Here is a 26,286-nt window from a genome sequence, read left to right as displayed (position 1 = left end):
ACAGTGATGGGGAGGTGGAGTAGGCTATAATATAGATAACGTTGAGAGTAGAGATACCTAACAGTGACGGGGAGGTGGAGTAGGCTATAATACAGATAACGTTGAGAGTAGAGATACCTAACAGTGACGGGGAGGTGGAGTAGGCTATAATACAGATAACGTTGAGAGTAGAGATACCTAACAGTGACGGGGAGGTGGAGTAGGCTATAATACAGATAACGTTGAGAGTAGAGATACCTAACAGTGACGGGGAGGTGGAGTAGGCTATAATACAGATAACGTTGAGAGTAGAGATACCTAACAGTGACGGGGAGGTGGAGTAGGCTATAATATAGATAACATTGAGAGTAGAGATACCTAACAGTGACGGGGAGGTGGTGTAGGCTATAATACAGATAACGTTGAGAGTAGAGATACCTAACAGTGCCCGGGAGGTGGAGTAGGCTATAATATAGATAACGTTGAGAGTAGAGATACCTAACAGTGACGGGGAGGTGGGGTAGCCTAGTGGATAGGGTGTTCGCTCGTCTCGGATCGATTCGCAATGAGTACAACGTGTGACATTGCTGGAGATATTGTCGTGATATTGCTGGAGTTTATAAACGTCAAACTCACTAACTCTAACTGTGAAGTTATACGGTATTTTAGACAAATATCTTTTAGAAGTATTCGGGAAACAGCATATTTTCAGGTGCATTCAAACATATACATTTCAAATCTACATGATGGTGCTTCTGTTGAAATATCGCATTTAGCCGCCTGAATCAATATGTGACGTGGGTCTTTGAGTGCTGGTGGTTAATTAATGTTCGCTCGTCACACCGTGACTCGTGTTCGAAAGCCACCATTTCTGAGTCCAGTGCCACCATATTTATCCTGAATATTGCCAAAACCGACGTAAAAACCCTACTCACTCACTCGCTCGCTCCTAACGGGTAAATGATAATACACATGATATATACACTGCAGTACAAATGGAGCATCCTCACATGTGGTAAGAGCATCGAATATATCTCTTTTACAGAATAGCTTTCAGGTTCAGCATTTGTTCCTAGGCTTATCTTCATGTGTTTAAAAGGATGTCCATAATAAAAATGTTTACAAACGGTTTATACAATTTGCCTTTAATGACATCAATGAGGTTAATGGTCGGGAAACTAGGTTACTCGGAAACTGTGTGGAATGGAACTCTGTATGTCAGCTGTTCACAGTTTTTCTTTTAAACGTTCAAGCATATTTACATAGGAAGAAATACTAGACACACTTTGAAAGTATTGCCCCACCGTCTACATACGAACTCGCGTAGTTTATAATCCAAACTGCTAAGGAGCACCCAAAATGAAGCCGATGAAAGGTTGCCTCAATGCAGTGAACAGTTAGATCAACAATTTACGGCAGAGAGAAGTTGTTGTTATTGCTTGTCTGAAAATACCCCCTCATCTGCTGCTGGAAGCTGTGCGTTTATAAAGTTTTGCTGGAAATTGGGCGAGAAATTAATAATTAGAAACATGCAGAGTGTGATTAGGTAATTTGCCTAAGTCATTAGTTTATTTTATTAGTTTAGTATTGGTGGGTAGGAGATATGCAGATATGAAAATGCAAGGATATGTTCGCATAGTGTGCGCTCGCCCCATCACCTTGAAATTGCGTTCTTGTTGATGTGTATATTACAGGACTATGTACATTTATTTGTAACATTAAATCAAGAAGTTCAATTGAAAAAGAACAATTATGAAGATGTTGATTTACATATTCCCATTCAAACGCTGACAAGAGTATCTCGGACTTTCCGCGTGACGAGCTAACGCTTTGACCACTTGGCTATCCCTCCGCCCAAATTAATACATGAGTGAGTGAGTAAGTGAGTGAGTGAGTAAGTGAGTGAGTGAGTATGGTTTTATGCCGCTTTTAGCAATATTCCAGCAATATCACGGCGGGAGACACCATGTGGGGAATCGAACCCGGACCTTCCCCGTGACGAGCGAACGTTTTAACCACTTGGATATCCCTCCGCCCCTATTAATACTTGAAACATGCTGAACATTGCCGAGAGGTTAATATCTGACTTTGGTAATGTGTCAGCAATCTGTTGTCGGTGATAATACTGGTGAAATGCAAAGTGGACGGTGTTGTCTTCTTATTTGAACATGTATGTGAAAATAACACGTGATTCAGGGAAGGAAAGTGTCTCAACGAACAGTAGACATATATACTTTCTCTGTCTCAAACGACTCGTCAAATTCAAACGACACCTGAAATAAATCGTAAATCAAATTAGCAACAGTGCACTGTTGTTTACAAATGGTTCATAAATAATTGGATTAATATTCAAATTAGTTGCTTGACATTCCTTACATATATAACACATATTGATACAGATAAAAAACTTTAAACATAAAATATTACGTTTGCCAATTAAGGAATGCATGGCTCCTTTAGTACGAAGAATTGCCTGTTATCAAAGGTGGCGGGAGGTGAGAAATATTATATTTACTGGTTATACTATTTGACACTAGATGAATACAGTTACCGTATTCGACGTAATAAGCGCCCCGCTCTAATATATTGGCGAGTGAACAATCCCAATCAGCACCCCTTCCGATTGATCAATGTACACAAGACGTATTTATTCTTGAATAATACGCACTCTTGTGTTATATCACCCTTAATTATGGGCAATTAAATTCTTGAAAATATATCTGTCGTATGTAAACATTTCAGGTTGTTATCATAAACCACGAAATTTACGATCTTTCAACTCAAAATAATATTCTAATAAGTGCCCCCTATTCCTAATTATTTGAGAGCGCGCTGGGCGCTTATTACGTCGAATACGGTATATCAATTTTAACACATACATCACATTAAATTACACAACTCATAAATACAACAGTGGAATTTACGTGCTGTACATACACATTAATACGAAACATACTTGGGATGGGAGAAAAAATGACAGGTGCTCATTCAGCAATAGGTGAAATATGAACCGAGTGTTTGTTACGCAAACAAAGGTTCCGACAGGTACATAAGAGAGATGAAAAGAAACACTGAATATATGCACACACAGATATCACTAGAACGACAGAGACGTGTACATGTGAATATTGCATGCTTTAATCAACAGAAAGTCAACAGAAATGTCAGCAATAATTTCTTTTGCATTTGTGACCGATAAAACTGAGGTGTGTGAAATAGAATGGTTTGAAAATTGTTTACTTTATCCGGGCTATACGTTCCATCACAATCATATGGCACCTGCAAAGAAAACAGTCAATATTGTATCACTAAATATGCTAAGGCGTCCAACATGTGTATCTTGACCTCAAGGGAAGCTGGATGGTTGTATCAGGTGAAATAAAGACGGCTGGTGTACATTGGACGTTGTGAGAAAACCTGTAGGCTGGAAATGAGAACCTGTCTCTCCGGATAGATAATCCGTATAAAGTAATCCTAGTTGTGAGAATGTTTTTCTATATATTCCAAAAATGTCTTTTTTTGAGAAAGGAAGAGGTTGTTTCCTGATTGCATGTGGAGGCATAAGCCCAGTCAATCTAGTATTTGAAGACGTCACATAAACCTATTGTGACGTCATAAACAACGGATGAGGTCATCTTTCATTATTTGCGACAATGCACTGATGTGACACCACGTTGCAGTGGGTCGCTTTCCAACAAATGAAAACAATCGAACAACTGACATGAATTTGGCAATCAGCACGAAGCAGAAATAATCATTCTCATCGAGACATCCTGAACATGATTGCATCGATATCCTTTCCCCTGTTGCCATAATTAATTGGGAAGCCAATTTTGATTGATCTCCATACGAAAACAGTAATCGTCAAGGGCCAGTTACACAATTGTTCTTCTTTCTTACTATAACCGGACAAAGTTGTATGTTCATGGTCACAAAGACGCTGTTTTGAAGAATGGGTCTCTGGTCCCTTTCTAAATTTATGTAGACTTATGCTCGTCACTTGGATGACCCAACACGCACGCGCACGCGCACGCACACACACACACACATGCATGCACGCACGCACGCACGCACACACACACACACACGCACACACGCACGCACGCACGCACACACACACAAAGACACAAAGAGTCAATGTAATTGGCGGGAACATAAACATAAACAATTCCTACCTCATCCACAAAAACGGAATCTTATACTATACTTGTGTGTTATTTTAGTCACTAAGATAAACTTCAAACCAGATCATTTCCAGGGACCTTTGATCTTACAGTGCGTGTGTCCATCACTATTCCTCTGTCAAATAGGGGGCACACTAACACGACATCTAGGGTTTAACAAGTACACGTTCGTCTAAGCTCTTCAAATATCTCCAATCAGATCGTTTTGCAGCTTCAGAGGCGGGCGGCTGTAGTCGACTACAGCGGTAACAATCACGACGTGATCCTCAGAACAAACTAGAGTAAGACTGAGCACACATACGCTTCACCGTCTATATTAGATGAGAGACTTGCGTGTGACTCCAGTTATAGCAGCCTGGCTGCGTACAGTGGACAGGAAAGAAGCAGGTGTTACTCCAGTTTACACTGGCCCACAGGTGCTTTATCACACCTTCATCGACACAACACCCAGCCGAAACAATGAGCCCAAAGCGGCTACCATGTGACGATTATACCTTTTCTTTTTTCAAGGCGTTGTAAAAAACAGAAGATGCTTTCGTATCTCATCCTTATTCATCCTTTGATATTGGCCGATTGGGGTTACTAAGGAGAGTTTAGCAGGTAATATGTACAGATTGTAACTGTAAATGAATAAACCAGACACCCAGTGTAAGCTCTGTTATATGTACATAAATGGACAAGCTTAAATAAAATAAAAACTTTTGAGAGTAGCAAAATAGGACAATGGTGATCGAAGGCAATGCACGTGTTGTTGATAATTTCACTTTGAACATTGATTTTATAAAATAAGTCGATTTTTAGAAGTTCGAGTCACAAAGATATAAAACGACATAATATACTACACTACAATATTGACAAGTAATCCATGTTACATTTTCATGAGAAATGTTGATAGTTTAGCCATGTAATATTGTTGTTGCTGGAGCACCAACTGTTGTTGTCGACTCTTCAAAGGGTGAGAAAGGGGTTATAATTAGTCTTATCTCTGTAATAAAACGTTGAGGGATTTATTCACAAATTATTAGTTTTAATCGGTAATCGATAATTACAGTCCGATTTACATCCACTGACTCTCACTGTCACATGATAAAAGCGGTGTCTCCCGACAGGAAGTGTGCGTTGACGTCGCTAAATTCAGTAGGAAATATCTGTCAACCGGGGACTTTCAAGCGGAAAGAACGTTTCTTTATAAGCAATGTGTCTCTAATATCCAATTCCAGACCTTATCTTAATCCACGATGTCGACAAAGGTGTACATGCCGCTGTCAGCGTAGTCCATGCTGTTGGCGTACATTTCCACACTAACGTGTCACCGACATCTCGGATGCCCAAACATGGCTCTGCTTCCGAAAACGTCATAAAACCCCACTATTTTAAGAAAGGCATACAGACTTTTTGCACGGAGCTTTACCTGGCCAAACATATTGAGAGGTTGAGACTGAACCGTTACATGCTTCAGCTGGATGAGGTGAGGGATCAATGGGTCCGGTGTTTAACACCGGTGTTTTACATCACGGGAAACCTAACATTCAGATTGATCGTACTGGGCATGTCTGTCTGGCATAGCTTCCGGGGATTGATCAGAAAAAGTTCCCTTTGAAGAAATTAAGACTGTTCGAGCATACCTGACTAACCCAGCACCGGTAGTGCCATACGTTGATTAGATCAAATTCAGGGAACTGTTCAACATTGGTCAGAAAAAAAGTATTCTTTGAACAAATTAAATCTATGCGAGCGTAACTGACTAATCAAGCACCGGTAGTGCCATGCGTTGATTAGAACAAATACGGTAAAACTGTTCAATATTGGTCAGAAAACAATACTATGTGATCAAATTAAGTATGTGCGAGCGTATCTAACTAATCTAGCACCAGTATTTTCACGTTGATTAGAATAAATACGGTGGGACTGTTCAACAAAACGATGCTGGAATATTCCATTAAGGACAATAATATTCATACTTGGACGCAGTGATAGTAGTAGATATAAGACACAGCCAGTGGCATTACTCAACATAGGGTATTAGATATAGCACTCTCCTTCTTTCAGTATTCAGTATAGGGTATTGGCTATGGCATTATTAAATATAGGACATTTCTTGTGTTATTTAGTGTAAGACACTGCTTGTGTCAGTATTCAGAATAGGGTACTGAGTGTAACATTATTAAATACAGGACTCTCCTGTCAGTATTCAATATAGGGTACTGACTGTGACTTTATTAAATGAAATAAACTACGGTTATAACGAACTCAAAAGAACCACTAATTTTAGTTCGTAATAACCATAGTTCGTTATAAGCGCATATACATCATTTATACAACAAATAGCCGGGGCTAGTAAATACATTCGTTTTTCGGTCAGTTTGTTATAAGATCGTTCGTTATAAACGTGGTACACTGTGCAGGACATGTCTTGTATTATTTAATGTAAGACACTGCTTGTGTCCGGATTCTACATAGGACAGTGGTAATGACACTGATGACATTACACTTCTAGTGACACTATTCAACATAGAATAATGCTTGTACACCTATGAAATAAAAACAAAACAATATTGCTTGTTGCCCAGATAAATAAACATTACTTGTTTTCATTGAAAGTCACTGTTTGTAACGTATTCTGCTTGTGTCAGTATTCAAACCAGGACAGTACTATCGGATACTACTGGTGACAGTATCCAATAAGCACAGTACTACAGTACACAACTAGGGATTATCATATAGGGCTGTAACGTATTACACTACTGACAATATTCAATAAAGGACATTACTGGTGTACACTTCTCATATTCAACATATGAGTGAATATGGTTTTACGCCGCTTTTAGCAATATTCCAGTAATATCACGGCGGGGGATACCAGAAATGGGCTTCACACATTGTGCCCATGTCGGGAATCGAACCCGGGTCTTCGGCGTGACGCGCGAACGCTTTAACCTCTAGGCTACTCGACCGCACCTTCAACATATGCCATTACCTCGGTACATTACCAGTGAAAATCTTCAATATAAGATATTGGTAGTGATATTAGTCCATATAGAAAACTTATTAACGATATTTTTCGATAAACAATATTCCGATAAAACAGAATACCTCCAATGGCTACATTAAATACACTCAATATGGGACAATGACAGTGACAATATCCAGTATAGCTAAAAGGAGAAAAACCCTTTCCATATTCAGAAGAAACCTCTTCCAAAAGCATAAACACATGCTCATGATAAAGTCGGAATCGTACAATCGACTTGTTTTGGGCAGATATTTCTTAGTTTTGTCGCTTACATTTATGCATTACTATCAAATAGTGAGCGTGTCCTGCCAAACAGGTGGCACTCGCCACAAACACATGCCCAGGCAAGTCAATTGTGCACCTAAAAAGTGCGGGAACATATAGTAAAAGTCAAAATAGTGAAAAGCGTCGCATATAGTTCTTGTAACTGAGGTATTAAATGTCGAAATGTCCTCCACATGTCTACCATAAAAAAAGGTGTACACTTTTGAGCAAGTGTCGTAAGACGCTCTTCGACATCTTTGTCGAAAGAGCATGCTCGATTGAACATCCAGAGTGAAGTGTAAACACCAGAGGTTGGAGCTGATGGAAGATTGCTCGACATAAGGGTACAGTTGACTATTGGAAAGTAGAAACCATCCCTCTTGTCATACAGTACTTTGGAGCGTGTTTTGTCACTCTGAATCTTTAAGCATAGATCTAAACATGAAACTGATGAGGCGGTCCCATTGGTCACCTATATTTCCAGTTTAAGACACCAGTGACACCATTCAGTACAGGATTCTGCTCATGACCCAATTCATTGATGGGCACATTTAATGACTGTATTCAGTGTTAAACACCTCCCGCAACAGTTGCAGCAATGGGGCAACACAATCAAGAGCCTACTTCTCACCCAGTGCACTACAGTATCTGTACATAACATTGCTAGGGGCGAAAGGTGCTGTTTCTGCCCGTTACCCAATGATGTGGGTTGTCAGAACTTACACCTTTCATGGCTGCCCTTTGCTATCAGTGACACGTGGTGTCCAATGAAAGCCCATATGATGAAATTGGAATATGAAGATGTGTCCTTAACCATGGTGTTAAAAGTAGGAAAAGGGGAATCTGTGTAGATCCCGAGAGATAAGAGGTATCCCTCATACAACTTCAAACGACCCAAAACTGTTTTTCTGTTAAATAGGCACGTTTTGTTAAACCCATGAAGTAATGTAGTTTCACGTAATTTGCATTTCCCTACAGTTGTCAGGGAGCCTCGCGGGTATTTCGAGCCACCATGCAATCAGAGTATGACCGAGCTAACCCACATTTCATGTTTTTACTTGATAGATGCACCCAATAGTGCAACGTACATCTCTTCACTCTGTTTGTTCTTTGATGTTTAATGCCGCTCACAGCAATATTACAGCTATATGACGGGGATCTGTAAATAATCGAGTCTGGACCAGATGATCTGGTGATTGACATCATGCGCATCGAACCACGCATTTGGGAAACGATGACATGCATCAACCAAGTCAGCGAGCCTGATTACCCGATCCCATTAGTCGCCTCTTGCGACAAACAAGGGTGGCTGAAGATCCAGCCTGGATCTGGGCCTATACAGAATGACTGCATTTGGAAACACGTCAGTCTTTATGAAGTGTCCATCTGTACACAGTGAATGCGTTGTTCGACATGTGGATTAGTGCGGAGACCAGAGACGACATTAATAAAGACGATACTGATGTAAAGACTTTGTGCAGTCTGCCAGATACCCAGTGATTTGGATACGGGTCACCACCCAAGCATGACCAGCGAGGTTGCACCTAGTCATGACTCGAACACTTTAGCAACATAGCAAGATAACGTGTAATGTGTCCAATGCTAAAGCATCGTTTACGTTGCGTCACCAGTTGGACATTCACCGTGATTTATTATCGATTGATCTGAAGTAGGCATTCGGGACGAGAGGCAGTAAGCTCATCCCATTATGTGACTTAATTTAGACCACATGTTAAATACTCTGTTTACGTTCTATTTAAACTCTCAAACCCATAAATGTTATTTACAAACAAAAGTAATAAAAAAACATTCGAATTATAATAAGACTACCGAAATTATTGAAAACGTAAGACTAAGTTTAGATATATATTAAAGTAAAACTAAACTCCTGCCGTACAAAGAGCAGCTTAAATAAAATCTTGAATAATTAGGTCGTGCAAATATTAAAAGAAAACACTGCAAATCTAAAAAATGTGAATGTAAACCTAAGATATTTTTATCATTAGTCCAATCGGGATTATCTTTATCATTTTTGCTTATGACATTCTATGCGTTGGGAACCCTGAATGTACACAAATAGGATATTGATATAGCAGACAGGGCAAATAGACATATCCGGGACCACAAGCTCTTTGTTCAGTCCACGAGTCCGGAGCCACACATGGTGCCAAAAATATGATCGCTCGGAAGTCAGTGCATGACAGCCATCTTTCAAAGGTCTCTATAGTGTTCCGAATGAATAATTGAACATTATTCTTCACCTCAATGCCAAAGCAGCAACGGCAGACCACATCCAGAACGGTGGGTTTACAGCCTGCTTCACACCTGCACACGATGCAGAAGCTGTCTGTCTCGCTTATACTTCCGCATGGGAATTCAGGTGTTGGTCTCCAGTACATCTAGCTATTGCAAGAATGGGTTCATGGACATTGTTCCCGGGTATTCATTTCGACATCGACTTTTCAACCACTAGGTTAACTCACCCACTGCCCCTTTTGTAAGAAACACGGTTCTTCTTGATTAAGTTTCCAGCGTCATACCCAAGCTCGTGGGTTTCACGACAGTGGTTAACGTTTAAGACCTGCATCACTTCGGGCTTTCCTCCCACACCGAACTGACACGCTGTGATAAACTGTTCTCACTCATTCTTCTAAGCAGGGACTGAATTACGATCGGCTCCTGCTCCTGGTTCCTTGGAGCCGTTCGTGCATGGGTGGTTCACGTTACGACCAGGTTGACCTTGTGTTGCATCGCACCCCGACGGCCTGGATCAAGGCTCATGATGCTGAGACAGGTTTGACTTCAGTCATGTCAATGGAGTATATAATGTTAGCTGCATACGGCGATGTAGCAGTCATTCACGCTCCATGCACACTGTCACAGAGCAGACAAACCAGTGGGTGATGGAGTGAGCATCGACTAAAGGATGGCATGTCATGATCGCTATTGCACGTTTCCAACTAGGAATTGTTGTTGTTATCAGTCACTGGGACCAATCGCTGTTTATTAAAGACCGCTGTTTATTTGAAAACCAAAGTATGTTATGTACACACTCTACCGCCGTAACATTAAAAACGTTTAAAACATTGACCGGTAAAATCTTTTTCACTTGATGTATTGAAACACATCAGACTGAAATAAATAAAATGCATGATTTATTATGAATTTTTTTTCATTATTTTCAGGGAATATTCAGTGGTTCCAATTATTATCTTTTCTTTCATGTAGAATTCCATATTTTCAACGCTTTCGTTAAATCTAAATGGGAGTCAATACAATGAATACCACATAGTTCAATAACTTCGATTCATGCAATTCCTCTATGCCTAAGCAAATACATTCTGTCCGTCGGTCATATTTACACGGGGCGCTGTGTCCATGACACCGGTCTTGGCAAGCTCGGAGTGTAATAGTGTCCGCATTTCCGATGGCCAGCAAGGACCTCATCGTGCACGACAGGCGCCCCGGGCGTCCGCAAGGCAGGGCCTACAACACGTCGCTGGTAAATACAACACAGCTTCGCTAATCACTATCGCAAACGAAAGAGTCAAATTGTGGAGGAGCGATGTACTATATTCCTGTCTACACACGAGAGTTCTACCTCACAGTATATCACAGGCGCGGAGGAATTTCTGACTTTTTATTTAGCAGAAGCACTAAAACTCTAAATAACTGATTACAAACATTCTTTATGTGTGCTGGTGCTTCTTGTCTTGCGATGTTTTGTAGTAAGGTTAAGGGTTTATGAAGAAAACAGTCTCTGTACAAAGAAACATAATGCAAAATGTTTTCCATCAGGAAATTGTTTTAGCAGGAACAACTGGTTTACTAGTTTCCATGCAAGACACATTAGTCACTCCTGTCGCACCATCTCTGATTTAACAAGGCAAATTATACACTTGGGCATCAGTGGCTTCCTACTGAATACTTTATATCAATGTTATAAATACGTTTGCATAATAGTGTCAGTACAAACTGTTATTTTGATAGATGGATGGGAATATAGATATTTTGTTATTCCGTTATTCATGAAGATCCGTTCTGTGTGTAAGGAAATATACAACATTTTGTGTTGTTTCTTGTTTTTCACATATCGTTTGGGACGATGTAGTTTCATGAACCCGGTAGACCGGAATAGCATGTAAGGTTTAGCATTGACACCCCACACGCCATCAGCCTCGGATAATTCGATATATTTCACCGATCTCCATGACTTCGCATTCACGTTGTTTCACTGCACAGCGCATGCACTTAATAAATCAACCGTTTTCATTTACAAACATTTATCAATTTATTGACGAACTACAATTATACATTTTCACTCTACTTAATCGCCAATCCGGAAATATTGCAGACGATTTCGCTTAAAGCTGCAGCGTCCGGAGTAACGAATTCTTTGTATACTGTAAGTTTATAAATCAAGGTGGTTTTTTTCTGCAGAACTATGCACATGTGCAGAAAACGTAAATCTCCACTTTGCAGTTTTATTTTCTAATTGTTACCACTGCCCCTCCTTGCTGAGGCATTGCCCCCAGTTACAGAACAGACACATGTAATTATTGTTCAGAGCTCAGAACACAAACTTAGGTACAGAACCTACCGCGATGAATAATCAGTAAGCTACCTAACAAGAATGTATTTTGAGAGCAGGGGTGTATGAAGTAATTATTTGGTGCAAAATGTTGTTCCGTTCTTCGTATTCCAGCAGAAGTAACGAGAAGCACATGCAGACAGAAGAACACTGACCAGCAACCTCATGCTCATTACTGTACAGTGAAAGATGAGCATGGTACAGCGAAGTGTTTAGTCCTAATTACTCACTTTATTTATTCATTGAGGATTATCAAGCTGAATGTTTCAGAAGGGGATACGTGTTTCCTAAATGGGGTGAATGCTTCTTGGTACACTCTTTAAGAACAGAGTGCCGTTTTTTTCTATTGAGAGACGTGTCAATATTTCCGAAAATCTTTTTCCATGTGGAACTAGATCAACATTAGAACAAGGGATTACTACATGTGGACCTGTATTGGTTTAGAATCATCATCTGGTCCATATATGGTTCGTCAGTCTATTGGAAGCATGGTCCGTGTTGATTCAACTATATTTTAAGGCATAAGTAAACTTTCTCATATGAATTTATTGATACTTGAAGTATGATTATAAACTATCACGATATGAACTATGTACCTTTACAGGTTGATCTTTTGCTGGGTACGCAACAAATCACCTTACAAGTATATGAGTTTTAGCATTATTCCAGCTATACCACGTGGAGGCAGACCAACGCTGTAAGCACCACCACTGTCCATCCATCAATATATATAGCTGTCAATGGATGAACCAAATATGTATGACTGTCAATGGAAAAACCAAATATGTATAACTGTCAATGGAAGAACCAAATACATGTGTATGTATAACTGTCAATGGAGGAACCAAACATGTATAACTGTCATTGAAAAAAACAAATATGTATAACTGTCATTGAAAAAAACAAATATGTATAACTGTCATTGAAAAAACCAAATATGTATAACTGTCATTGAAAAAAACAAATATGTATAACTGTCATTGAAAGAACCAAATATGTATAACTGTCGATGGAAGAACCAAATATGTATAACTGTCATTAAAAGAACCAAATGTCTACAGGAGAACCAAATATGTATAACTGTCATTGGAAGAACCAAATGTCTATAGAAGAACCAAATATGTATAACTGTCATTGAAAGAACCAAATATGTATAACTGTCATTGAAAGAACCAAATATGTATAACTGTCATGGAAAGACCAAACGGCCAATGGAAGATATGTATGACTGTCAATGGAAGAACCAAATATATATAACTGTCAATGGTAGAACCAAACTGTCAATAGAAGATATGTACTATTGTCAATTGAAGAACCAAATATGTATAACTGTCAATGGAAGAAGCAATTATGTATAACTGTCAATGGAAGTACGAAACTGTCAATGGAAGATGTATATAACTGTCAATGGAAGAAGCAATTATGTATAACTGTAAATGGAAGAACCAAACTGTCAATGGACGAACCAAATATGTATAACTAAATTACAATGATACGCTTACAGTGTTAATCTATCTTCATTCCGAGTTTTTTCGAGCACATTCTGAACTCTTGATCGCCAGGTGTGCATGATGTTACAGTGACGTGTATATTCAATTCAACATATCATCCAACATATCATAGCAGCCAAGGACACGTGGTACACATCGCCAGTGAACAGACGTCCCTTCTGTGGAGAGCAATCCTAGTTGGCGGGACTCCAGTGTTAATTAACCTAATGTTTGCTCACATTATCCACAACTCGTAAGGCGTCAGCGGTGCTTCAACATTGTAAAACAAAGATAAGGATCAGCCCTATTTTCACGATATCACTGTTGCCTCATCGCCATGAAATTGAATCTTTCTCTTGCGATAGCATCGCTACCTCACCACTGTAAAAGATAGATAAAGATCACCTTACCCGTGCCATCTCAACGAGGGTTTTTAACAATGATAAGCCTAGTGCGATGTTAGACTTGTCATCATTAAACGAAAATAAAGATGTGCCTTTCATTTGCGATATCATCACTGCCTCATCATCCTTTACACAAGTAAATGTGTGCCTTTCCTTTACGTTATCATCCCTGCCATGTCATCATAAAACAAAGATAAATGTGTGCCTTACTTTTATGATATCATCACTGCCTTATTGTCATAAAACAAAGTAAAATGTGTGCCTTACTTTTATGATATCATCACTGCCTTATTGTCATAAAACACAGATAAATGTGTGCCTTACTTTTATGATATCATCACTGCCTCATTATCATAAAACAAAGATAAATGTGTGCCTTACGTTTACAATATCAACACTGCCTTATTGTCATAAAACACAGATAAATGTGTGCCTTACTTTTATGATATCATCACTGCCTTATTATCATAAAACAAAGATAAATGTGTGTCTTACTTTTATGATATCAACACTGCCTTATTGTCATAAAACACAGATAAATTTGTGCCTTACTTTTATGATATCATCACTGCCTTATTATCATAAAACAAAGATATATGTGTGCCTTACGTTTACGATATCATCACTGCCTTATTGTCATAAAACACAGATAAATGTGTGCCTTACTTTTATGATATCAACACTGCCTTATTGTCATAAAACACAGATAAATGTGTGCCTTACTTTTACGATATCATCTCTGCCTTATTGTCATAAAACACAGATAAATGTGTGCCTTGCGTTTGCGATAGTATCACTGCATTATTGTCATAAAACACAGGTAAAGATGAACCTTACTTTCGCGACACCACACATGCCTTATCGTCATAAAACACAGGTATAAAAGAACCTTACTTTTGCGACATCATGTCCCAGAACTGTCTTATTATTCCATGCAATCATGTTGACCAGGCGAGCTTATCCTCCAACTACACACACCTACATCTACAACTACACCTACATCAACACCTACATCTACCGTTAAGGAAGCCTACGTAGGAAGTACAGGAACTCCACACAGAAGTGCCTCACCACCATACCGGCTGCGGCCAGGACGTCCCTATAGGGGATTAAGACACATACAACTCAATCACTGCACATCTCAACTGGAGGACCTTGCCGGTGTACCTTCCGTGCAGGTGTAGTACAAAGGGTGGTTGATGAAGTTTGGAATGAAATGCACTGCAGTAGTTACAGACACTCAGCTTTGTTGCTATTAAATCTATCTCTTTGACGTCGGATGAAAGGAGCTGTTGGTAACTGTATTCCAAGCCTACACATATTTAAACACGTTAAGAGAGGCAGTGTACAGATAGGGTTTAAGACTGTAATTAACATTTCAAAACGGCTTGAAAAGTACCTGAGTACCCGCAAAGAAGGAAATCTCGTTTACACAATCGGTTTGTTGATTAAGATTGTCATCTAACTAACTGTAGTCTTACACTGAGCCTTGTCACACAACTGATACACACACTCGGTTTTCACTCTGACTAAGCAATAGTGAGGTGTTTCTAACAAGCAAATAGTGGCACCTGTATTGAAAGACGACATTACCTTCCATATAGTGTGCTGAGTTGAATTAGAACTGTTGAACTCATCTATATCCATTGTAATCGTGTAAATAACAAACTCACATTCCTAATCAATATTATTCCTTCGTGATCAATCTGTGATTGTCCTTTACTTTACAAAATACTGTGTAAGTATGTAGTTGTAGCTGACTAGGAACTTACGTTCAGTCATTTTGTCTGGTTAAAATGCCTCTACATTTAGTACTGAGGTGGTTCTCAACTGTCATTTCACTATAAATATATGTTTATCTTGAACGCTGACCATTTCCAACGATTCAGTCTCTAAAATACCTTTCGATGAAACATTTTAATACCCTTGCTCTATTTAGTACTGAGATGCTGAAGATCTGTCATTTAACGAGAAGCTCACGTTCGGCCATTTTAAACCCTAAAACAATCCCGACTCATTCCCCATCATTAATATTCCCAAATTATATCACCCATCGTCAGAAAACGATTCACTACATCTAAGTACTGAATACAAGCGATACTACTTTGGTGTACAAACTGAACAGGACATGGATTAAATAACTTTTAAGAGGATTAACTCACGATTTGTCGGAGTGAACGCCTTCCAAGTACTTCCCCGCGGCGTTCAGAGTCACCTGCAGCAGTTACCTGGTCGACGAGTGTTGAGCTGCCCGGTGACCGGGCTATCGACTCGGTTGTGGACAGACGGAACTACACACCAACACACGCTGTCGCACACAGATCTCACGAAAACAATAGCTGTAAATATTTGGGCATGCAGGTGACTAGCCTGATCGAAGCTGTGTTCCTATGGTGAACAAAAAAACCTGCTGACAAGGTATAATTCGTACGGGATTAGACCGAAGGTTTCAAAGGTGGTCAAAATAAGGAGTCAATTTGTTTTTTATCGTTGATATGACAACGTGACTTAAAACATATATCGTTAAGAAATCTGCTTAGCTGTACATTCCCATTTTTTAAATTCAAGTTATACATGTTTTACTAAATTGATTTTGTCAAAAATGAATCTGATTAGTTAACGTCTACTTTGACTTCTAAATGTATTGTCGGAGATGTTTAATTTAATCACGTCACATGCAGTTCTTTAGAATAATATTAGAATAAAAATGTTTCTCAAGATCCTGAAACGCCTAAATTGTTTAATCTAAATATTGTGAAAAATAGCCATTTGTAGTTCGAACGCTAGATAATGATTTAATATAATTGTTTGAGGTAGAGTTGGTGCTTCCGTTGTCACCTTACCTTACAAGTTTACATCTTTGAAAAAGTACGCGTAAGGTTATTGTAGATAATGTTCCCTGAAACACTATTTTGAGGCTATCTTACATATACACCTGAGTAATCTTTATTTTCAGCCTGTGTTTACCCCGTGGGACGCGAAAGTCGCTACAAGGAGCAGTGGGGATTTACTTGGTTCGGGCAGCGGTAGAAACTCCACAAAGGCGCCAACACTGGATTAGCTTAGGTTAAATAAGATTTAGTTGCTCACAACCTCAAAAAGTCAGCCTTTGAAACACGGACGGTCCTACTGAACTGAGAATGTCTTTAGGTGACTCTCAACAAGGATGTTCTTTAACGCTTTTCATGACGCAGTGCCAAGTCTGACAAGACACATCACCTGAGATGTCTTTGTATCTGTGTCGTCACATACTGATGACTGGACCAATAGCATCATCAGTGACCCGATGCCCTGGCTGTACAAATATGTCCTTTCATAGGAACGATGCAACGTTGGAATGGTGTGGACGTAGGACGCAGCGGAAAGATAGATAACTAATTGTTTCCAATACACAAGGCTCTTAATACAAAGTCAAGTAGAGTCTTCAAAGTAATACCAAACATCGAATGTACCCGTTTTATACTACCGTGAACGCAACCGTCATCGCAATACAACACAGCGAATGAAACAATCGCAATACAACACAGCGAATGCAACCGTCACCGCAATACTTCACAGCTAATGCAACCGTCATCACAATACCACACAGCGAGTGCAACCGTCATCGCAATTCAACACAGCTATTGCAACCGTCATCGCAATACTTCACAGCTATTGCAACCGTCATCGCAATACTACACAGCTAATGCAACCGTCATTGTAATACAACACAGCGAATGCAACCGTCATTGCAATACTACACAGCGAATGCAACCGTCACCGCAAAACTTCACAGCTAATGCAACCGTCATCGCAATACTACACAGCGAATGCAACGGTCATCGTAATACAACACAGCGAATGCAACCGTCATTACAATACTACACAGTGAATGCAACCGTCACCGCAATACTTCACAGCTAAAAGCAACCGTCTTGTGCCGTCAAAAATGACGCTGTTCGTTCTTACTTTTGTTTTGTTTGTTTGTTGTTTAACGCCGCACTCAGCAATATTCCAACTATTTGACAGCGGTCTGTAAATAATCGTGTCAGTTATTTACAACATGTGCATCGACCTACGCAGTTGGGAAGCGATTACATGCATCAGCCAAGTCAGCGAGTCTGACCACCCGATCCCGTTAGTCGCCTCTTACGACAGGCATGGGTTGCTGAAGATCAATTCTCCCCGGATCTTCACGGGTGTCACTCCAACTGAGAGCATGATATCCGTAAAAATGTTTTAACTTTTATTTTGTTGTCACAGGCACATATATATCACCAAAATTATTTTTTTGTAACTTGTGAACTTGTAATTTTAAAGGATTTTAGTATTCCCGCAGTATCGCGGCGGACACGCAGAATGGGATTCACACATTGTGCCCATCTGAGAAATCGAACCTAGTAGTTCGGCGTTGCAAGCGAATGCCAAACCACTATACGATACTGCATAGCCCCGGATGATATTTGAAACACAGCCAGTTCAGCTGACATGTTAGGCTGAATACGTGCGCGACAGACCTTTTCCCGATAGAATACTTAACTTTTCGCTCAAGTATCCCTGTTAGGTGGTTACCGTGTCTGAATGGCCGTCATTGTACCCGAGGATATCGACAAACGGTTTATCTAGTCCACTCTCTAACAGTTTAATCAGATGATCATGCAACGCACACACGTATAATCGTCGACTGTGCGGTCTTATAATTGCACATTGTCTAATCTTATAAGCGAACAATCATAAGTAGACATACACGAGTACAACCGTACATGTGCGGAACAATGTTGCCGTGTTAACCGTTTAATCTTGTAAGCGTAAGACCGTAAAATCGCAGTCCGACAGTGATAAAACGTAGATACCATCGTGCCCATGCATAATTCTGGAACTGGAGGCTTGGGTAGAGTCATGTTGTTGTTTTTTTCTTCATTTTCAGAAGCTGAGATTTGTGTTCTTCATAAAAGAGAGCTGAGATTCTTTCAAATTCGACATGTGGAAAGAGTGTTCAAATTTTCTCCCTGTTCACTGAAACAATCAGATGCGGGGATTTTAAAACAGTGCATAGCAGTTATGATAAAGCATTTTTATATAATAAAAGGCCATTTTTATAACACCACGTGTAGCAAAAACCAAGTGTGCAGTTTTCTTCAGATCAGATTGGCAGGAAACTGGTCAACCTGTCACCACTACCAAGGAAACTTTACATGCGTATCCTCCATCTGAGAAACGATATTATCACTGTGACGTCATCAGTTGATGCGGTCATCCTGGCAGTCGCTGGACAGTGTCCAGAAACCTGCGTCGGTACAATATCAGAGCTTGTAGACCACTACGAGACGTAACGCTGACACTGAAACGCTGGTAGAACACATACTGGCAATACAATACAAGCATGTTATGCTGTATTGTTTTCCAAGTAAGAGAAAATTATGCTTAATGGACATTTCACATCACTGTCAACAACTGTCTCCGTCATATCACAGCGGGACAAGTGGAGTCAATAACATTGTCCAAGGATACCACACAGTGACGTGCATGATATGGCATCTGGAAATGAGAGATTTGAAATGACTGCTGGCATTAAAAGATAAGTGTGACAGGTGTACTGTCCATCATGCTCCTGTCTCGATGTGGTAACCTCCAAACTGTCAGACGGCTAATACACCAGGAGTAGGTAAGGTTGTCTGCACTGGTAATTGTTTGTTACCTGTTCACCTTAGTGTAAGTGGAACAGCCCTACACAAATGACAGAGAACCAAACTATAATTGCTAAACCAAGCTTTAGCAAAAGTCCAACCTCATTCAAAAATTCAAGGAGTCTTCAGCCCAGTGCACAACTTCTCCTTCAGACGCAGCAGTCTCCCCTCAGACTGTCTATACACCTTCCTGGGTTGGAGAACAGCACCAAAGTCTATCTAGGTTAGCTTAGCACCTTCTGACTTCTCCATCTCCTACCAGTTCCACAAATCTGAAGAGATTGAGGTACTTATGTTGGAGACTGCGGTTCACACGAGCATGGAGACCCTCCACATACTACATGTTGGATTATAGTAATACTGTAATGGTTTATCTTCCCAACTTGAGAAAAGTGGTTTGTTAATGGCAAAGAGACATTTCTTATCAACCTGTCCCAAGTTTCACAAATATACAGAGCTTGTAGCCCAAGTTTTCTTTTCTAGAACTTCTGTTCTAATCTGTTTATGTTATGAATAAGATAATCTTTAAAATGCTTTCTTATTCTTTCTAGCATTTAAGTCACTTGATGAGAATGCAAAATAAATTCTAAGATCAAACGAGTTTATTAACATATACTGAGTCCCATGGTCTATACCATTGAAGGAAACGGACACGGATCAATCACAACTTATAGACACTGGTTAAAAGTCGGGTTAACCTGTATCACCCAACGAGTTGAAGTATCTTACTCTGCACACACTTGGGAGATGCTCTTTTATTAAGTAGGCGGTGATACTGGTCACTCTTCAGTGACCTGTCCGACCATTGGCACGTCTGACAATTGGGAGTGAACTCTCGCTTTGCTCCCGAAATGCTCTGTATTGATGAGGATGTCCATATTTCCGTCGAGACTTTTTTGAGGATCAGTTTTTCAAGCAGATGGAGGCTGAGTTATTTATTAACACCCCTCCCCCCCCCCCCCAAACACACACACACACAGACACACACACACCCTGCTCTTGAAATATAATGGTGTGTCTTACCGAACAATAATGGAACTGTGTGCTAATATTTGTGTCTATTCGTACAAGTAACGAACTGTGCGATGAAATTGGCGTCTAGCCGTACATTTCTGGAATTGTATGGCCGCTGAACCGCATAGTGTGTAACCATGTAATCAAATAGAATACGTATACTAGTACGTTCATCATTAAAGCTCCACCACCGTGATATTGATAAGATATTGCCAAAAGCGGTCCAAACCACACTCACTCACTCACGCATCCTTCAATCACACAAGAGTACACCCCCGTTATCCTGGAACCGTATACTCATAAACTATATATGTGAAAATATTCTCTCATCATATCCGGGGGCGGTGGGGTAACGTTGCTAAAAGCGTTCGCTCGTCACGCCGAAGACACGGATTCGATTCCCTACAATGTGTGAAGCCCATTTCTGGTGTCCATCGCCGTGATATCGGTGGAATATTGCTAAATGCGGCGTAAAACCATACGCACTAACTAATCATATCCGTTTCCTACCGTTTCCACCGAGAACAACGATCTCCCGTACATCGATGCAGCCGTCCCAATGACCTTAACTCATAAGCCTTGTTCAAATAACCTATATGGCAATAAATGTCCTGGTTGTCTTTTCCACTGCCGTTACCAGGCCTGGGCAATTCACTACAATCTTAAACCCACCAACAGCAGCTGCCGACAGCGGAGTTTCACATCGGTACGACTACGTGGTAAAGCAAGCAGCCTGAGACTTGATCAGTTACCTTAACAGTACCTCTTTAACTCTCCAAGACAAAGTAGCACAACCGCCTGGTACTCCTGGAACGTTGTGTCTATTTTACGTTAAAAACGGGTGAATGTGTAGCCGAGAGTTCACAGTCTGATCCACTGCGAGGTAGTCATCGGATGAAAGGTATAAAAACTGATTGTATTTCACGAATGTCCGCCTCAGTCTCATCTAGATAGCTGTACACACAGGGGAACATTGCTGCAAGCCCTAGCTTCTAGAGTGCATTATTTGGTGGTCGTTGTTTGCCTTGATTGGCTTGTAAACAGCTCCCCCTTCAACACACATCGGCCTGACCACGTGGTTGAGCGAAATCACCACAGTGGTTTTATATTGTCAGTGATATTCCCGCAAAAACACACAATGTGGATGCCACAAGCCTGGATGACGTGTAACGTGCTGGTTCGATATTCTGTCCTGCCCTCTTAGTAACTTCTACAGCTCACGCACGGACTTTCTGCGAGTTGTTTCACGCTAAATACCCTACGAAAACGCAGCGCCGTTTGTAAAAGCTTTAAGTAAATTATTATAGCATATTCTTCACTGATGTTTGACAAAGGACGATATATAACAATAAAGGGAACTTTTTACTTTAGGACAAATTTTAAACTTGAACTGCTACATATTGTTATGGAAATCATAGGGCATCCACATGTGACTGACACGTTACCTTTTCATTTTTTCTCTCACTTATAAATGTTTAACGTGTGGCATGATCAAGTATAGACGTGTGGAAATAATGATAAAAAAGTTGGATTCACGATCATACGAACACATCTGAACTTTCACAACGATTTTATTAGCGTTTTGCTTTTATGTAATTATGCAGACCCCGTCCTTTAATTTGTATCTTGATGTGACTGATTTAAAGATAAAATCCCTGGAGCGGTTGCTTTTGCCAACGTGACTATGGACACCATAATCCTGGACAAAACGACGATGTGGCTCCAATTCTTGGCAGTTAAAGACAAATATCATGGTCTCTTCCCACAGACAGGAAGTCGGACGGCGACTCTTCAACGTCGACGTTGTCGTTGGTGAGGCGACGGCCGAAGCCGACGCTACGACTAGCCGCACAATCCGTCCGTTTCTGTCGAAGATCTGTCTCCCTGATTTACCATGTCAGTCAGGTTTTGTTGATAGAGGTACTACATAAAGTGGTGCGAGGTCAGTGACCCACGTACATTCGGCGACGTGAGCTATTAATTTTCATTTATAGATCGCGCTTGGGATTAAGGGTCCTACCCGGATGGGGCTTATGACTGGAAGGGATACGCCGAGTTTACTGTATACAAATGGGATAGAATTTCGGTGCACTTTAGAAACATATTGAAGCAATTAGGTATTTTAGATAATCGACGTTTCAAAAGAGCAGTATTGAAATGGTTTGCACTCGGCTGTAACATAAGCGTAAAAAATAGAAATAAACTGTTTACAGTGTTTCAATGGTGAAACACTCTATTTACTCCTAATCGACGTTTCCGTGTATTAACTACAACCATATCAACCGGAATAAAGAAAGTCAGCCATGCTACGTCTTGTTATGAACTTGAGCTCTATTTCCATAATGTCCACCAACTCATCCAACGTTTACCATCAGATAACTACACAGTTGCCACAATATATGCATAATTATTGTTAGTGTTAACCTAGACGTAATGAAGCGGTGCTGAGTGAACGCCTCTCAGTGTTAAGCTCGTCGTGACGATGGGGTGCTCAGTAAACGCCTCCTAGTGTTAACCTAGATGTGATGAGGTGGTGCTGAGTGAACGCCTCCTAGTGTTAACCTAGACGTGATGAGGTGGTGCTGAGTGAACGCCTCTTTGTGTTAACATAGACGTATTGAGGTGGTGCTGAGTGAACGCCTCCTTGTGTTAACATAGACGTATTGAGGTGGTGCTGAGTGAACGCCTCTTTGTGTTAACGTAGACGTATTGAGGTGGTGCTGAGTGAACGCCTCCTTGTGTTAACGTAGACGTATTGAGGTGGTGCTGAGTGAACGCCTCTTTGTGTTAACGTAGACGTATTGAGGTGGTGCTGAGTGAACGCCTCCTTGTGTTAACGTAGACGTATTGAGGTGGTGCTGAGTGGACACATCCTAGTGTTAACCTAGACGTGATGAGGTGGTGCTGAGTGAATGCCTCCTAGTGTTAATCTAGACGTGATGAGGTGATGCTGAGTGAACGCCTCTTAGCGTTACCTAGGCGTGATGATGGGGTGCAAAGTGAACGCCTCCTAGTGTTAACCAAGACGTGATGAGGTGGTGCTGAGTGAACGCCTTCTAGTGTTAAACTGGACGGGTTGAGCTGGTGCTGAGTGAACGCCTCTTAGTGTTACCTAGTCGTGATGAGGTGGTGCTGAGTGAACGCCTCCTAGTTTACCTAGTCGTGATGAGGTGGTGCTGAGTGAACACCTCCTTGTAGTGTTAACCTAGACGTGATGAGGTGATGCTGAGTGAACGCCTTTAATCGTTAACCTAGACGTGATGAGGAGGTGCTGAGTGAACGCCTTCTAGTGTTAACCTAGACGTGATGAGGTGGTGCTGAGTGAACGTCTTGTAGTGTTAACCTAGACGTGATGAGGAGGTGCTGAGTGAACGCCTTCTAGTGTTAACTTAGACGTGATGAGGTGATGCTGAGTGAACGCCTTGTAGTGTTAACCTAGACGTGATGAGGAGGTGCTGAGTGAACGCCTTTTAGCGTTAACCTAGACGTGATGAGGTGATGCTGAGTGAATGCCTTGTAGTGTTAACCTAGACGTGATGAGGTGGTGCTGAGTGAACGTCTTCTAGTGTTAACCTTGACGTGATGAGGTGGTGCTGAGTGAACGCCTTTTATCGTTAACCTTGACGTGATGAGGTGGTGCTGAGTGAACGCCTTTTATCGTTAACCTAGACGTGATGAGGTGATGCTGAGTGAAAGCCTTTTATCGTTAACCTAGACGTGATGAGGAGGTGCTGAGTGAACGCCTCCTCGCGTTAACGTAGGCGTGATGAGGAGATGCTGAGTGAACGCCATAACAGCGACAACATTAATTTAGATTTACCGAAGATGTTGAGAATCCTGTCGTGGCATTATCTCCAATGATATATTAAATGCATTGAAGATATTGGGGTTTTTAATCACTCCTCAGATTGTCTGATGGTGCGGAGAAGCTCGTCCTAAGACATACTGTGAGGATAGACAAAGGCATCCTATCACACACTCCTGAGACAAACTGAGAGACTAGACAAAAGCGCCCTATCATACACTCCTAATATATACTGAGAGGGGAGACAAACACGTCCTGTCATATAATTCTAAGATATGTAATGAAAAGATAGATAAGACGTATTATCAAACACTCCTAAGACATACTGAGATGGTTCACTAGCATGCATCTTGAAAGTAACACATCGGGCCGAGAATTCAACAACCAGGCTTGTTTGACAGTACGTTTATACTTTAATATCCCTTCTGTTTCATGCGAGGCAAATAAGATTCATGTTTACAACTTTACGTGGTTTGTATTCAGTGCGTGCGGGTATCCAGTGCCAATGAAGTATCGCCATTGTAATAAAAAACCGTAAAGGTTCATCCGCGTGCAAAGCAAATTTAAAATTTGAGTTTACTTTTATTACCCAGAGAAACAGTCGGGGCTATATGAGGGACATGAGCTGTGCTACTGGAAACAGGATAACGTAACTGCTCTCAAACAATCGATAGTGTCAACATTGGCAATATCATCGACCACCTCCTACATGCTGAAACGGAGCGCTCGGTCCCCTCACATTTCTTTGCTTATTTGAATCGTCTAGATTCAGGGGAAAACTGGGGTACTACACAACCACTTTAATCTCGTAATTGGTTCCATGATGTCGATTCCGCCTCGAAGCAACAAACCCACTGTGAGCGGGCAGCAGACGGCAAGTATCGTCTGCTCGGAGCACGTGCTGCACCCACTCACATCCCCTTTGCACCTGTGAGGGGGAAATCACCGAGCCTTAAAATCTACAGGTAAACACGCGAAGGTAGAGTTTTTTCTTTGTTGAAGGTTTAGGGGATCAGCCATGTTTATGGTAAAACTGGTGTAAGAATATTTGCAAAATCAGCAAACGATACATTTCTCAGTACAAAAGTTAATCCATGTCAGACAAGCTTTCAATTTTACCTCCTGCGGGTTATACAACGTGGCTAGTTTGCAGGAACCTGTGGGATCGTATCAAAGTGGGTACAATCTTCAGTATGTGGCCATATTATACAATATGGTAGGTTCTATAACTGTGAGAGGGGGAAGGGGGAGCAGAGAGAGGTGGGGAGAGAGAGGGAGGGAGAGATGGTTTCCACACACCATGAATTGATGTTCGCGTGATTATATTTGAATATTTAACTAGAGTGCCAACATGACATAATTAGACATATAAATAAAACAAGATTCAGAAACGTCGGGCTGATTGTACATTCTTTGTTCATTCTGATCCATTTCTCCTTCACTGAGATATTTCAACCTGTAATTGCACATGGAAACTCGAGGTTGAAGCGCAACACCGGCCTTGGAAGGTGGTGCACGTCAATGCATCTCACTCCAATGCTACGGACGTTGAGCCTCTTGCAACAAAGTGTCAAATTTGACGAATGGAAAATATTGCCATTTTAGACTGCCACAAAAGAAGTGCATCAGCACATGTCAACAAAACTGTCAATAAAATGTCAAATTTACAAATCCCATGATCCTTTTAATCTACTGTTACACCTGACAACACAACATAGCGGTTAGTCAAAGGGTGACGTTTGACATCGGGGAAGCATCGCAGCCGCTGCCACATTCTGCCCTTACATAACATACAACCGTGACCATGGGAGTGCCTCGATATAACACATACATAATAATCATCGAGCATAGAGAGGTACCGGGGAGCAATCTGGAC

At 40.8% G+C, this 26,286-nt stretch overlaps 1 protein-coding gene across 9 annotated transcripts in view; it reads right to left on the bottom strand.

The window, feature by feature from the left end:
* LOC139446206 (CD151 antigen-like) overlaps positions 1 to 26,286 on the bottom strand; it is a 74,817-nt gene that overhangs the window by 21,828 nt on the left and 26,703 nt on the right. For 2 of the 9 annotated variants that reach the window (XM_071227520.1, XM_071227521.1), the window contains exons 2-3: positions 3,220 to 3,258; positions 2,214 to 2,252 (exon numbers count right to left, since the gene is read on the bottom strand). The exons of 1 other annotated variant lie outside the window; for it this stretch is intronic. In XM_071227520.1, the coding sequence (XP_071083621.1) occupies positions 2,214 to 2,252; positions 3,220 to 3,258 (78 nt within the window). Of the gene's footprint in view, positions 1 to 2,213; positions 2,253 to 3,219; positions 3,259 to 14,819; positions 14,926 to 15,047; positions 15,090 to 16,087; positions 16,131 to 26,286 lie in introns of those variants that run through there. 6 more of the 9 variants (XM_071227522.1, XM_071227524.1, XM_071227527.1 and 3 more) reach the window with 5 other exon arrangements.

This window comes from Haliotis cracherodii, unplaced genomic scaffold (genome assembly GCF_022045235.1).
Source record: "Haliotis cracherodii isolate W230 unplaced genomic scaffold, xgHalCrac1.p SCAF_6, whole genome shotgun sequence".
In the NCBI taxonomy this organism is placed as follows: Eukaryota; Metazoa; Mollusca; class Gastropoda; order Lepetellida; family Haliotidae; genus Haliotis; species Haliotis cracherodii.
The sequence above is the reverse complement of the archived record's forward strand: the minus strand, read 5'-3'. Positions and strand labels throughout refer to the sequence as shown.